Below are 16609 nucleotides of genomic sequence, written 5' to 3'. Positions count from 1 at the left end.
GGTGGGTGGGCTAACGTATGCGTTAGACCCCCAGTAGTACCCATCAAATAGTTCACACTGCAGCAGTACTAGCACCACATCCCACATATTAAGCTATATGGACTATATATATTTTTATAGGTACCCGGCCGTCCCATATGAATGGCCTGATTGCAAAAATCTCTCTCTCTCCCATGCACACTCACATGCCAAATGGAACAAAATGGACTCTTACGGGTCCATTTGGTTCCGTTCCACTCTTTAAGGGCCCATTTGCATGCGCTTTAAGGGTCCATTTTGTTCCATTTGTACGTTCTTTTTAAGGGTCCATTTGGTTCCTAACTACCAATCAAACTTTGAAAACCACTTATCGTTCATTCAACATTCTCCAAAGTGACATACTGTAGTTTAGAAACCCAAATCACTATTAGCTGAGCTCTCAGTTTCTCTCTGCTGATACTGTGGAAAGGACAAGGTTATGAGCATGCATAAAGTGAATGGAAAATCAAGTGGCAAAGTGAGTGGCTAAGGGCAACACACACCGGACGCGGGCAGCTGCGCAGCACTGCGTCACGGTATTGACTAACGCTTAAGTGCCGCGTGGTAACACCAACTGGATAGCGCGCTGCCGCGCTGCACATCCATTTCCCCCAGTGGGGAGAACATTTTCACTGTGCGGCAACACTGGAATAATAGAACAGCGGCGTATTGGCGCGGCAGGCGAGGCGGCAGACTTTTGCCTGCATGCGTCTGGGAGAGTGTTTTCTGCTGGGGTTTCAGTCAGAGTGTATCAAAGGGTGCGTTCGGAAATGCGCACCGGGTGTGGTTAGGGTTAGGGTTAGGTTTAGGCATAGTTTTACTGAGGTTAACTCTTATTCTGCTTTGAACGTTCCTGTTCGCCCCAATTTTTCAGGCCGCGGCGCGCCAATACGGCGCTCGTTCGTTTACCTCGTCTGATGACTGTAAGCTGATGAGGGGTCGCGCGGCCGTGTACTGTAAACACATTTTCCGCGGTGATGGTGTAAAAAATCCATTATGCGTTAACATCAACGGAGACCAATTCACTTCCTTGTTGATTCCCTCTGGCCGTGAGGCTCTGTGGCCAGTGACTGGTCTGAATGTACAGCAACACATAACAGTCAAATTCACATTAAGTCTTGCATGTCGCCGCCCTCTGCTGCCTGGCAGACCAAAGTGCACTATTGCACAATCAAAAAATAATAATAATAATAAATAAATAAATGTCTGTCTATCTACTATAACGTCGCAAAGGTAAGCCGCTTTTTGATGGCACCAGACCCAATAAATAAATAAATAATCTGGCAGTAGTAGAGTTAAGGTTAGGGTTAGGGTTGAGTTTAGGCATAGTTTTATGATGATGTCACATGCATACCCTCTATAGGGGCTGTTTTACTGTGTAAGATTATCTCATGTTTATAATAAACTATACGAGAGAATCATACAAGAGAATCTTGTATGATTATTCTGTAGTCCGTCTTCAACTTGTAAATAGCCTCTCTACAAGCTCACAATTTTCGCGATGTGACACATTGTGAGCTTGTAGATCTGCTTTTCTCAAATCATTTCAAAAATTTTCTGAAATGGGACATTCTGCATAATGAGTGCTTTTACTTTTACTCAAGTACATTTTGAATTCTGGACTTTTACTTGTAACAGAGTATTTCTATATTACATTATTGATTACTTAAGTAAAAAATCTGAGTACCTTTTCCGCTTGGTCTAGACCTAGGCCGAATCAGCAGCCTACAGCAGGCCTACAAAGTAATTAGTAATAAAGGTTTTCAAATAATTATAGTGGAGTAAAAGTGCAATAATTTGCCTTTGAGATGTAGGCCTAGTTGAGTAGATATTAAAAAAAATTGAAGATTGGAAATACTCCAGTTAAAGGACAACTTTGTTTTTTTACAACAAGAGTTCATATTTTATTTTGTAATTAAAGAATATAAAAGATGAGTGTTACAAGTATTTCATTTACTTCTTTCTATTGTTTTAGAGATTCTTATTTCAATGGCTGGGCTCATGCGTACAAGTGGCTAAATATGTCATTTTACACAGAATAAACCCATTCCCAAAATACAACGCAGCCTTTTATGGTTGGATGTGACTTATGGGGAATAGAAGTGTTATTGTAAATAACAATAAAGAAACTGCTGGCTTATTGTGTCTAAAAAGACATATTTAGCCACTTGTACGCATGCCCCCATGCGTACGCATGCCCCACATTTTAGCGCGGTAAACGCAATAAAACAATAGAACGAAGCAAATGAAAATATTTTAACACTCACCTTTTCTTTTCCCTAATTACAATCTAAAATATGAACCCTTGTTGTAAAAAAACAAAGTTGTCCTTTAAGTAAAACATGCCTCAAACTTGTACTTCTACAGTAGTACTTGAGTAAATATACTTAGTTACTTAACACCACTGATCGTCTGTCATCTCGTCCGTCCGTCCCAGGGGTATCAATTGGGTATTGCAGGGGTATGCAGCTGCCATAACCTGGGTCCAGGGTGAAAAATACAAGTTACTTTTAAATATAAATCCATGAATGTCTCTTTGTCTATCTGTGCTGGTTATTATGTTGTTAATTTACAGTAAAATAATGAATTGCATTTTTATAGCGCTTTTCAAAAGTGCTCAAAGCGCTTTACAATGGTTCATTCATTCATACATAAAATAACCACAAATGCAAAATTTTACAAAATGGTCAATTTAACAAGGTATTATAATTATATTCTCCACACTTGTATTCTCCCCATCTTGACAAAATGGTATATTCCCAGGTTCCGCAGGTCAGCTGCACAGGTGCAATGCATTATTGTTAATTGTTAACATGCCAAGTTTAGCTGCACGTGAACGACTGTTCCAGGCTACCATATCCAGCCCAAGAAACCTGACAAAACCTTTTGCTCCCATCTTTGCCATACCCTTAGCCTTACATTAATCCTCGCCTGTAGTAGCTTCTGCTTTGATGACGTCTATGGCTACAGGAGAGTCTTAACGCTTTGACAGACAGGTCGGGAGTATGGTCTGCAAAACTGCTACTGCGGCTCTACACATGCATACATGCGAGACATATCTTCCGTACAAGTTCTGCAAGGTGTATGCGACTTGTACGGTAGACTTGTTTAATGTATAAGTCCGTATTGTTAAATAAAATGAGTTTTTACCAAGTGTGTGTCTTTTCCAAATCGAGCAGCTCTGGTCTGGTTAAAGATGGCTGCACTTATCACGTGACGTTCATCCATTCCCCCATTCGTTCATACAAGGACATGACGTATGTGTATACGGAATAATGCTTCCAGCCACCAACGGGCGCTGTTGCAGCTAACATTGTAGCAAACGAGGAAAAGCTGTACACTTGGTAAAAACGAATTTTATTTAAAAATACGGACTAATACATTAAACAAGGCTACCGTACAAGTCGCATACACCTTGCAGAACTTGTACGGAAGATATGTCTCGCATGTATGCATGTGTAGAGCCACAGTAGCAGTTTTGCAGACCATACTCCCGACCTGTCTGTCAAAGCGTTAAGACTCTCCTGTAGCCATAGACGTCATCAAAGCAGAAGCTACTACAGGAGAGGATTAATGTAAGGCTACCATACCCTATAGCTTGTGCTGAACTGACGCCACTGGTCTGTCCGTCAGTTAAATGGTGAATGGTAAATGGTGCATTTATATAGCGCCTTTATCCTATTCCTATTCACGCACACATTCATACACCGATGGCGGTGGAACCATGCAAGGCACCAACAGCTCACTAGGGAGCAACTAGGGGTTCAGTGTCTTGCCCAAGGACACTTAGACATGTTGACAGCAGGAGCCGGGATTTGAAAAAGATCCGTTCAGCTACAGGGGCAGGGAACCCCCCCAGGCCCCCACCCCCTGTTTTGAAAGGATCTGTGGTTTGTTTCTGAAGGGTGCTGTGAAGAATGTCAGCACCAAAAGATGAAAAGGAAAGAAGAAAGTTCAAATCATCCCCCAGCAGCAGTGTGGACTCGTTGGTGTGATGTAAACCTTATGTTCTTGTTTTTCGTTCTTGTTGGGATGTGGGGTTGACACGCTGTGCCAGGACTGACCATTACAGATCTTTTTCCCCCCCCAAAAAAACAGAGTTTCAAAGTGTCTGGATGTTCAAACACGGCGAGGCTTACCAGTTCCATGTTGTTTGTCCTCCAAGACTGGAGCGTGCCTCTTGGGGGACACACAGAGAAAATCTTTGCAAAAAGGCAGAGATGTTGGCAGTATGATTTTAAACCAACTCACTCTCACTCCCAAAACGGCCTACGGTGTATAGCAGTGTTTCTCAAACCTTTAAAGAGGTCACGCACGTGCACACCTAGACATCAAAGGGGGCTTGAGCCCCTGCCCTTTTATCCATCTGTATAAAAAGTGCCCTCTCCAGACCATGAATGCTAGTTTTTACTGTGGTTTACTGTGGCCTTCTTTCCATGCCATACCTGAAGGCAGCATTAAAGAGAACTATGGTCATGTGATTGTGATCAAGACGGCTCTGTCTGATTTTTCATATTCCATCCTGATTGGTGAATTTTGAGCATTTCTGGCCCACGATAACCTACCTGACGGAGAACTGTTTTCCGAGCTCTTTCTTTTTTTAAGATATCTTTTTGAGCTTTTCTGCCTTTATTTATAGTGTATAGTGGAGAGTATTAGGGTTGAGTACGTTGTCCACCACTCTTGGCCACAATTCTTACCTTTCTCAATTTTTGAAGCGGTGAAAGCCGCTTCCAATGAGTGGCTTTGTGTGTCCCACGCCCATATATGGTCATTTCAGTCCAGAATGAACAGGTTTTTTCAAAAACAAAATGTGTGTTTCATGTCCATATATGGTCATCCCTTGCCTGACTGCGAGCGCCAGACATCTCACACTACGTTCACTACGTTTCACTCCGGGAGAGTCTGAGATTACTAGGGCAGATTCTACTTCGGCGTGGGCGGGCTAAAGCCTATTGACGTCACACACACACACACACACACATACACACACACACACACACGCGACGGCGACGTGGCGTGACATTGCAAAAATACGTTATTTCTCATAACATATTATATGTCTGCATGTTTACGTTAGTGCAAAATGGTATTAAAACGTGAGGAAACGGCACTATTTCATAGTTTATTAAAATAATACGAGTCGAGTCTGACTCCGCCATGACAGTTTTCACGGACCAATCAGAGTCCACTAGACTCTCACGTGGGCAGAGGACACCAATCAGAGTCCACGAGCGAGTCTCACGTGAGCTCAAGAGCTCTGTTTGGAGGGGGCTGGGACCGGAGCATAGAGTTCACGTGCCCCAAGCATACAACCCTGATTGGCCCATTCAATTCGCCCGCTCTTCAGGCGCGCTCGAAATAGAATAAAATATGTGCAGCTTCAGTCCACACTACAAACCACCCACCAACAGGGGGGGGTGATGTGCGGACTGAAGTGTCAGGCTAGGTCATCCCAGTCCAGAATGAACAGGTTTTATCAAAAACAAAATGTCTGTCACCTCATGTGCATATATGGTCATTCCAGTCCAGAATGAACAGGTTTTATCTGTACCGTACGTCCAGAATATCAGTCCAGAATGAATATGCTTTTTCAAAAACAAAATGTGTGTCCCATGTCCATACATGGTCATATCAGTCCAGAATGAACAGGTTTTATCTGTCCTGTCCCGTCCGTCCGTCCGTCTGTCCGTCCGTCCGTCCGTCCGTCCGTCCGTCCGTACGTACGTCCGTACGAACGTATGTGTGTAGTGTCCGTCCCGGTCTGATGATTGGATACTTTGAGGATTGGTCAAGCTTCACATGACAATTCGGCCCTCCAGATAAAATCATTAATTCATTCAGAATATAAAGAATGTATAGATCACAGAGTTCTTAACTCTAGAACACATAGAATAAAAGTTCACCGCTTCACTTCGAACCGAGGTTTGATGTTTCACTTAACAACTCAAATAAAACAATAACTCAAGTAAGACATGGCTTTAGAATTTCAATGACTCGCTTATATCAGGTGTGCTCTTACGCCTTTATTGCGACCGTCAGGGAGCAGTTTACTATGAAAACCTCCACCGGCCGTCCGTCCATCCGTCACACGTCACACGTCACACCTTTGCCCTGCTCATATCTCCGCATCAGTATGACATCACACCACATGTGTACACAGCAGACCTTTGTGTACGTTGCTGTGGCAACAGTCTGTTGTTGCTGGTCTGTTAGTGTACGTTAGCAACCACCTTAGCAACCATGGTTTTACCCTAGCAACCAACTGTTTACCCTAGCAACCAACTGTTTACCATAGCAACCATGTTTTTTTACCCTAGCAACCAACTGTTTACCATAGCAACCAGATACGCAGAGCAGGGATCTCCATATATGGGCATAAACAGGTGACATCACACTGATGTCAGATACTCAGAGCAGGGATTTCTCCATAATATATGGGCATAAAAGGGATTCTGTTAGGGATCTCCATATATGGGCATAAAAGGGATTCTGTTAGGGATCTCCATATATGGGCATACAATTGATTATGTTAGGGATCTCCATATATGGGCATAAAAGGGATTCTGTTAGGGATCTCCATATATGGGCATAAAAGGGATTCTGTTAGGGATCTCCATATATGGGCATAAAAGGGATTCTGTTAGGGATCTCCATATATGGGCATAAAAGGGATTCTGTTAGGGATCTCCATATATGGGCATAAAAGGGATTATGTTAGCTGTTAGTGATCTCCATATATGGGCATAAAAGGGATGCTGTTAGGGATCTCCATATATGGGCATAAAAGGGATTCTGTTAGGGATCTCCATATATGGGCATGAAAGGGATTCTGTTAGGGATCTCCATATATGGGCATAAAAGGGATTGTATCCCAGATGATGCCCTGTTAGGAGATCCACACTAACAGAATCCATATATGGTCCTACCGACAGCTGCTATAAGCCAACCCTGGCGATAAGGTCTGAGTCGAAGAAATGCTTCTTTCCTGGCAAGAATTGCCCCTTTATACTGTAGGGCTCGTTTGTGTATTGTATGACATCACGCCACATCATCGGCTGAGGACTGTGTGATGTCATCATATCTCCATATATGGAGACATAAGTTGCTCATGCCCAAATATGGGCTGGTGAGGTCAGACTTAGTGTGATGCGTAGGTTATCTCCATATATGGAGATTCAACTTCAATGAGTAACCATGGCAAACTGTCAACTGCCCGTATGTCTTGATAATTGGTAAAACAAACTTTTGGCCTATTTGTGGAGATAAGCGACCAACGGTCGCTTATCTCCCGATTAGGGAGTCTTACTGGTTGATAGGATAGTAGTCTGACAGGAAATGGGGAGAGAGATGGGGAGTGACATGCAGCAAAGGCTGTCAGAAAACCGAGACTCGAACCTGCGACTGTCAGGCTACTTTGGAGCCTTGGTGACTGGACCGCTAGGCCAGCGGAACAGCAATATGTCTGAAAGGTGTTCAGTCACAAAGGTGACTGAAAGGTGTACATTTTTAAATGTAATATACTTTATTGCAGGTTCATACAATACATGTTATTCATTCATAGTAGCTTACAAGTTTTCTTCACTTAATAAATTCATCCAGGTTTTCCTGTAGTACTCCTAAACTACTTTTACTATTCATGTACTGAGACCCGTTAACTCCAGTTTCTTTTAAATTCATCTTCACAGTTTGTCAATTTGTTAGTAATTCTTTCCATCTCTTTAAAGGACAACGTTGTTCTTTCTTTCAACAAGGGTTAATATTTTAGATTGTAATTAGAGAAAAGAAAAGATGAGTGTTAAAATGTTTTCATTTACTGCTTTCTATTATTTTAGCAATTTTAGTTGGCTCTACTGGTACTTTGAGTTCAGTGGGTGGGGGCAATATGTATTTTTAGACACAATAAACAGGTAATTTATTTGTTTCACCAGCCCCCATTAGTCACATCTGCAAAAATGAAAGATTGTGGTACATCTTGGGAATGGGCTTATTGTGTCTAAAAAGACATATTTAGGCACTTGCAGGCATGCAAATCAAATTAATTAAAATCACTAAAACGATAGAAAGAAGTAAATGATAACATTTTAACACTCATCTTTTCTCTAATGACTATCTAAAATATGAACCCTTGTTGTAAAAAAAAACCAAAGTTGTCCTTTAATCTCTTCTCACGGCCTGCCCACTCAGCAACTTTCTCTGCAACTTCCTGGTGCTGAAGTCAGCTTTGAAGGGTAAACTAACACAGAAATTGCTGGACTTAAAGCTATAGCAGTTCAATGACTTCTCAATGTGTCCGGTATTGTTTTTAATGGAACAGAAATGTGTTTTTCTGAAAGGTGTTTCCGCGTCAGTTACTGCTGCTAGCCCTCTGGCAGCGGTCAACCATTCACACACTGACTCACCGTGTACAATACTGTACTGAACTGCACCAACGCTTCAGTACAAACAGCACAAGTGACATCTGTGAAAAAGAGTTTTCTCTTATATTATTTATTTTACGATTATTGCTGCTATTATGCAGTTGCAACAAGCTTAGAACAGGAGAATAGGCACCTTCGGCTGTTTACTTTCCACACAATTGCACTATGTGTTCACAGACAGCGTTAAGACCACCCTAGGTGGGGTTGGCAAAAGGGCCTATCTGTGTGGAGTTTGCATGTTCTCCCCGTGTCTCCTAGGGTAGATACCCTCACAAAAACATGCAGTAATCCTGGTCTCTATATTGCCTCCCCCTGGCCAGCCGGGCACCCGATGGAGGGGAAAGGAACTGGTTGGAATATTGTGTTCCTTCCACGTGCTACTACGTCCAAACCGGGGAAATTCCCCCTGTCAGGTGAAAAGAAGCAACTCCTCATGCATTTTTCTGAAACACAGGTGTCATCAATATGTCCGTACACAGATAAATGTGTCCGTGCCAAAGAATACGTCCTGAGACCAACCAAACCGCTGTTTTGACCTCACAGGCACCCTTACTTGTCAAACAGACAAGAAGATCCCCTGCTCCTCCCCTCCCTTTCTAGGCTCTCCTCTCCCTGCTCTGGCGCAGAGCAAAAGCCGTTTGACAAGTAAGGTTGCCTTTGAGGTCAAAACAGGTCTCAGGACGTTGTACACAATGGACACAATCCAATAAAGAAATACTAACTTTGAAGCTAAAGAAATAACCGCACTAGAATAAAGACTATCTACTCTGTTAGTTACGAGAGGGCCTGCGTAATCAAGCAACAGGGGCAGCTGAAATCTAGCAACAGGGGCAGCTATGAAAAAAATTGACCAAAACAGGAATGAAGGGGTATGATAAAAGACAGATTTAACCCTATATGTGTTTTGGTCTGAACGACTCCTTTAAGTGCAGCTAAGACGTGGTTTCTGTTTTGTTTGTGTCTATGGAGTTAACACTACTCTAATAAACCACCAGGTGTGGTTATAATATGCAAATATGTCTTCCCTGTGTATTTTTGGTTACTTCCTGAAAGCTGAAAGCCTCTGAGTCAAAAGGCCCAACTGAAATACACTGATACAATGACATCATAATATCATCCCTCCCCTTTTTACCACACAACAACACTGTGGGTGTGGCTAACTTCAGCTGGGTCACCACCCACCTGATAACCAGGCATACTTAATGAGCGGGTGGGTGTGGCCACATAAAAACATAATTTGAACACTTTCAGTACACTTTTTTTTTTTTTTTTTATCTTCCTCCTAGTATAATCATAATACCTGATGATTATGTTGTATGGGCCCGGGGAAAGATCACGGCACAATGTCTTTAAAGGGAATGGGAGAAGACAGTCTGATTGGTTTCATTCACGTAACAACCAAAACACAGTCATGACTACTAATTCAGAGGCTTAAAACAACCCCTTAGCGTTGTGTGGCCTGCTGCGCACCCAGATAAAGCTGCAGTCTAACTACCAAAACTGCCCTGGACTGGACAGGACTAGACTGGACTGGATTGCCTAAATGCAGGCCCTCGGGTTAACCGACCTGTAAGAGTTCATTTGGTTCCCGTTTGTATACACTCTCAGAGTCAGAGGCCCGCAATGGTCCATTTGAGATCACCGTATAATGGGCATTAGCACCAATTATAATGAAGACTCCTTGTTTTGGATGGTCAATTAAATGAGTAAATTAAAATGTGTGAAGGTGTGTAGTCCAGTGGTTCTCAACCTGTGGGTCGGGACCCAAAGGCGTTGTGAGCATGTAGATCGGCTATTTTCACAATATTTTCACAATTTTCACAATAGAACCGTTTTATACAAAATGTGATTCCTCAATGCTTACTGTTCGTCAGGGTGGGGGGGTCCCCAGTTAAAATATGATTATTTTAGGGGTCGCGGCCTTTAAAGGTTGAGAACCACTGCTGTAGACTGTTTGCCAGTAAACTGTAATGCTGCTGCTGCTGCTGCCTGAAGCTGCCACTTGTGTCATAGTGTTTTTATATTTGTCTCTTTCATGTGGTGACTGTTCTGTGTTCTCTGTGGACCACAATGGAACTAAGCCTCGGAGCTATGTTGTGTTATTATCCTTGTTGTGTCTGCTGTATGCGTCTATGCGTGGAAGAAGTGCTCTTGTGTGCTCTTTCCTTTGTATCACCAAATTCATTCATTCATTTATTCATTCATTTATTCATTCAAGACGGGCTGAAAAGGGGTGAAGTAAGTGGTCCTTGAAATCGATCGAGTTGGATTAGTCGTCGCCTCCCTATATAAATACCAGTGGCGTAAAGTAAATTGTATTTCATAATTGTATTAAAGTAAATGTATTGTATTAAACTAAATTTACTCAAGTATTGAACTTAAGTACGATTTTGAGGTATTCTTTTACTTTACTGGAGTATTTCCAGTTTTCGCATACATTTGAAAACTTGTGAAATGAGACTTTTCTGCTTACATTTTGTACAGATACTTTTGTATTTTTACTCAAGTGAATTTAGAATTCCGGGCATTTACTTGTATTTCTTCATTGCAGAATGATTTCAACTATATTTCAGTTTCAGTTTTCATGTAGGTGACAGGCGGGGGGCTTCCTCCAATCATGATCAAGTGGGGGCAGGCCTTGGTGTGAGTAAGGCCCGCCCCCACTCAACCATGATTGGCGGAAGGCCCCACTCTATCCTGATTGGAGGAAAACTTGTTTTTGAGCTTTTTTTCTAGGAGATAAGGCTGAAGTCGAAATATGGACCAATCATTCTATACTAACTAGTATACTATCAGAACATAGACCCATTTTGTTATTATTTGAGTTAATGGAATCCCTTGCCCTACCTTTAACACATGGGATGCCATTGTTTTGGTAATCTTTGGCTGTAGAGCGCCGCCATTCACTTACACTATATTTTGAAGAGCCCCTAGCTCCTCCAGGGCTTCTCCCCATACACACCCATTGTAACATCATGATAGATTCATTAAAAAAAAAACATTATTTTTTTCTGGTGACTCATACTACCCCCCTAATACATGCAGCAGGCCGTGTTTTTTCGATAACCTTTTTTCATTTATTTTTAATAATTCTTGAAAAAGGTTAGAAAAAACACGGCCTGCTCACGTATTAGGAGGGTAGTATGAGTCACCAGAAAAAAACAATGGGTGTTTTTAATGAATCTATCATGGTTAAGTGGTTTGTGTGCAAAGTTTGGCATGGATAGGGGCAACGGTGGCCGAGATAAGAGTCTGCAAAAAGCAACCTCATGGTGGCGCTAGAAGAGGGGCATGTGAGAAATCAGGAGTGGAGGTTGTGGTTTGCCAGCCTGGAACTAAATATTTTGAGATGGGGGGTCCGTGGCCAAATACATATCATTTTGGGTGTCCTTCACATGAAAAGGTTTGAGAACCACTGACATAGTAGTCTCTCAAGAACAGACTAGCTGAGCTCCAGTTAAGTGGAAAAGGACCTTTTCTTTGACGATGGCTGGCCAGATTGCTGACATAGAAACATCATCTAAAAATAACTTATAGAATCGGGTCAAAATTCCAATTTTCACGATTTAAAAAAATAGCAGATCTACAAGCTCGCAGCGCGGCACTCGGTGCCGCGCTGTGAGCTTGTATATCTGCTATTTTTCAATAGTTAAAGCATTCAATCATTTTAGGCCTAAATGGGTTAACCAGTTGCTTTTTTGATAGACTCGGACTGAAAGACCCGTACGTACTTTTTCAACCACTGCTAAACAGTTCCATGCTGTTTCCTGTGTGACAGGGCGGTACCCCGGGCGGTGACGGTGACGGCGAGGAGAGTGACGGGGACGGCCGCGCCGGCGTGCTGTCCCACGCCAGGAGGTCCTTCAGCGTGGTCTTCAAGAGGAGAGCGGGACGGGACAGGCTGAAGCTGCTGCTGCTCATCACCTGCACCTTCATCAACAACCTGGTGGCCGTGGGTGAGGAGAGGCACACACGCACGCACGCGCGCACGCACACGCACACGCACACGCACACACACACACACACACACACACAGCTAGATATGTGCTCAAACGTATTCAACCCCCATCTGCAAATCTGGTTTATTGGCTAAATTCACAAACTGACAACATAAATAAATAATACAATAACAATGTAAATAGCTCAACAAAAGTATATATTTTTTTTTGCCAAATTCAATGCTAAATGCCACTTTCAACGCCACTTTCACTTTCAATTATTCAACACTTGAAAACATCTGTAATCAACTGCAATTGACTTATCAAGGGCTTAAATAGTTGCATCGAATGTGCAATCTGGCTTGACTAGAAGTTTGTTGACTTGTTGACCGTGATTAGAGCAGTTAGAAACATGGCTAAATCTAAGGATGGTCAGAGAAGTTCAGAGAAGAGATTATTGCTTTGTACAAAAAAGGAAAAAGGATATACGTAAAACAATTGCAAAGACACAGAATGTTCCAAAAAGTACCGTTTTGAGCATAATTCACACACATTCTAAGTCAAAGGAACAGTGGCTACACTAATGAACACATTTGTCAGAGGGGGTTGAATAATTTCGAGCACAACTGTAGCATGCTTGAAATGGAAAATATGCTTGTCTTGTCTCTTGAATACAAGGCAGTAGTCTCTTCTCGGAGGCAGACTGTTGCCTCTCACAATTTGCAAATGCTTCCGTCATACGGTCTGGAGAAGGTAAGCTCTGATCATGAGTAAGCGATAAAGCGGATGTGAAGCCTCCTCCAAACTTCTGTTTCGTTTTTACAGTAGCGCACATCCTAATATAAATCTAGCATGTATATATATATATATCAGAAATGATCTTTTGAAATATATTTTCGTGAAAGGAAATGCCAGCTTCCGTTTCTCGGATTTCGGGAGGTGTAGTTTCAGACTCTATATAGCAGGGGTCTTCAACAGGGGGTCTGCGACCCCTAGGGGGTCCGCAGGGGTACTACAGGGGGTCCCCAAAATTGTTGGAGAAAGAAAAAATTGGTCAACATTGGTTCTCAGTTAATAAGGTATGTTTATAAATGGCAGTGGTAGGGCCACTTGTACATGCATGTTTAAAATAAAAAAGCATGAATATATGAATATATTATTTTAATGGCATAGCATTGAATAAACAATAAAATGTATGCATGTATAAAGTGTATACACATGAAACACAAATACATAAATATACAATATGTTGTAGCCCCACCCCCACCCTACAAGGTAGGGGGTCCCTGCTCCATCTCCCCATCGGTTTGGGGGTCCCTGGCCTGAAAATGTGGAAGACCCCTGCTACATAGCATTCGGAGATTGTGGAATAGTTGTCTGGCTACGCGAGACAAATCACAGAAGTGATGCGTGACTTGCATTGCCACAGGAAATGAATTTTTTTTTTATTTTTAGTCAGGAACACTCACATCCAAGTAGATTTAACCATTTATTGCATACATGGAATACAGTTAATCTTGGCGTTAAAGGGCTCCAGCGAGCTTGTAGATCTGCTATGTTTGAAGTCCGGAGATATTCCCTGAATTTTGAACATGCATGCTTGCTAGGCAAAATCAGGGAACGCTAAGCAAGACCCCCATAGGGATACAATAGCAGAACAATAGCATTACATTGACATATAACTTAAAGATGGGGTGCCATGATCCCCCCCCCCCCCCCCCCCCCAAACATGATTATCAGCTATTATGATTATACTATAGGAGGAAGATTTTTTCCAAAAACAGTGTACAGAGAGAGTTAAAATTTGGTGTTCATGTGGCCACACCCACCAGTTCATTGAGTATGCCTGGTTGTCATGGTGGGTGGTGACCCAGCTGAAGTTAGCCACACCTACAGTGTTGGGTGAATGGTAAAAGGGGAGGGGATGATTATATGATGTAATTGTATCTGTGTTTTTGGACCTGCACTTTTGACCCACAAGGTGGCAGCCTCCAGGTAAAAACCTCAAATACTGAGAGAATACATAATTGCTCATAACAACCACACCAGGGGGTCTAATGAAGTACTGTGAACCTCATAGACACATGAAAAACAGAAAAAGTACAAAACTATGGCACCACCTCTTTAAATCAACGGACGTAGTCACAAGTATTAGAGCTTATGCCAGACTGATCAAAGGCGGAGGCTGGGGTGGAGGAGGCAGCTGGCAGCACGTATCTGAGCTTCGGATAACCAAACATAGGTAGAGAAAGCGAGCCGTATTAAAGGAGCCTTCCCTACTGAACGAGAGCTTTGATTGGAGTATGACAGTGTGACGTAATGACCAGCTGATCTGTGAATGAGGAATAGGAAAAGAGCTGACTGCAGCTGGGCGGGGCTAGACTCTTGTGTCCTGCATAAACTAACGCTGAAGCTTTCATACTTTGGCTGTTAAAACATAGCAGATATACAAGCACACAGTGCATCGCTTCATGCCGCTGCAATTTTTGAAAAATCAAGAAAGTGTACATGCAAGTCTTTGAATATATGTCTAGTTAGGCCTAAATCAGAAATTAGCTTACAAAAACAAATATGTTGCTACATACTGTACATGTACTGTAAGCCCCCCCATACACTAAAATGTGTACCCGGCCTGAATGGGTTAAAGTGAACGTTTTAACTAAAATCTTTGCTTCTCGGGGTTCCTGGAACAAAGTATGTTCAAATGGGGGTCGGTGGCCAAATACATATCATTTTGGGGGTCCTTGACATGACAAAGTTGGAGCACCACTGACATAGAAACATAGGTTTTCCAGAAAACATCAAAAGTTGAAAGATGGAGATACAGGTTTTTTTTTCCTGACACCAGTGATTTCTTCGCTGCATTCATATCATAATGGTGTTTTGGTTTTCTTAGAAACACCCTTGTGTGAACAACAATGTTCTTTCACCGAAAAACAATCACAGGGTGTTTTGAATCCATCTTTTCCAAACCGTATAACACTTAAAAGAATTGTGTGCGTGCGTGCGTGCGTGCGTGCGTGTACTTTACTAATACTTGTGAGGGCCAAATGTCCCCACAAGTATAGTAGAATGTGAGTATTAGTCAGGAACACTCACGTCAAAGTAGGTTTAACCTAGCCTGATCTCAGACTCAGCTCACGCAGTAGTCTGAAACTGTGCCTATTTTGAGCGATGGTCGCGGAGTGTGTGTGTGATTGTGTGTGTGTCTCTGTCTGTGCCAGTGACTGCTTCCACACAGAACTGCGACCAGAAACATGTAATCAACATTAACAGCTTGGTGAAATCAGCACGCGCACGTGTGTGTGTGTGTGTGTGTGTGTGCCTTCATCAGCCTGCCTTTGTGTGTGAACTTCGTTTGAATCGTTTCAACTGCTGCGCGGATTGGATATTCGTTAGACCCATCCCCACCCCCGCGCTCATTGGACGGGCCGAAAATAAATCCCGATTCATGTACTCAGCTCCAGACCAGAGAAAGAGTCCACTCTGAGAGTGGGCTGGGTCTATGGTCTGGAAGCAGGCTAGATTTAACCATTTATTGCATAAATGGAATACAGTTAATCTTGGCGCTTGAAGGGCTCCGCGTTTGGAGATGTTCCCTGGATTTTGTGCATGCTTTTTGAGCATGCTAAGCTAAATCAGGGAATGCTAAGCAAGACCCCCCCCCATAGCGATACAATAGCAGAACAATAGCAATACATGACACGTAACTTAATCAGACATAGGCCTAATCACAATTATACAACTGATTGGTTGAAACAATCATGTGACCGTGACGATAACTAGGAGCATGTAACGCTCAGATGTTATGTTCCATTTTATTCTGAACGCTGATGCGTTTCGGCACGAAGCCTTCTTCAGAGCAATAGTGATACAATCAATGTGAATCCATTTTATAGGATAAAAATGATCATCCCCACCGGAGGTGCTAGCTTAAAGTACTCAATTACCAGTTACATGCAATATCACCATATTTTGCCACTTTAGTGGATCCTTGAGTTCGCCGTTCGGGCTCGTTCCTGAGGCAACGCAGGCGTGAATATATTGACGATATTGCACACCCTCTTGTGTCATATTGCTTAAGTATTTGAGCTTAGACCAAGCACTGATCAAAAGTGGAGGCTGGGGTGGAGGAGGCAGCTAGCCGCAAGTGTCCGAGGCTTCGGATAACCAGGGACCCATGCACTCACCAGAATGTGAGATGACCTGTGATGTCATGCCGTACTTTTTATT

General features: G+C 42.6%; 1 protein-coding gene across 1 annotated transcript in view; it reads left to right on the top strand.

The window, feature by feature from the left end:
• LOC308306273 (proton-coupled folate transporter) overlaps positions 1-16609 on the top strand; it is a gene marked incomplete at both ends in the record, with an annotated part of 161396 nt that overhangs the window by 46726 nt on the left and 98061 nt on the right. Inside the window, one exon of the mRNA XM_080751173.1 lies at positions 12217-12394. Within this exon, the coding sequence (XP_080607299.1) occupies positions 12217-12394 (178 nt within the window). The remainder of the gene's footprint in view (positions 1-12216; positions 12395-16609) is intronic.

The sequence above is a fragment of the Nannobrachium achirus genome, assembly GCF_963921795.1.
Source record: "Nannobrachium achirus genome assembly, chromosome: 20".
In the NCBI taxonomy this organism is placed as follows: Eukaryota; Metazoa; Chordata; class Actinopteri; order Myctophiformes; family Myctophidae; genus Nannobrachium; species Nannobrachium achirus.
Note: the sequence above shows the minus strand (reverse complement) of the source record. Positions and strands in the feature narration are given on the sequence as shown.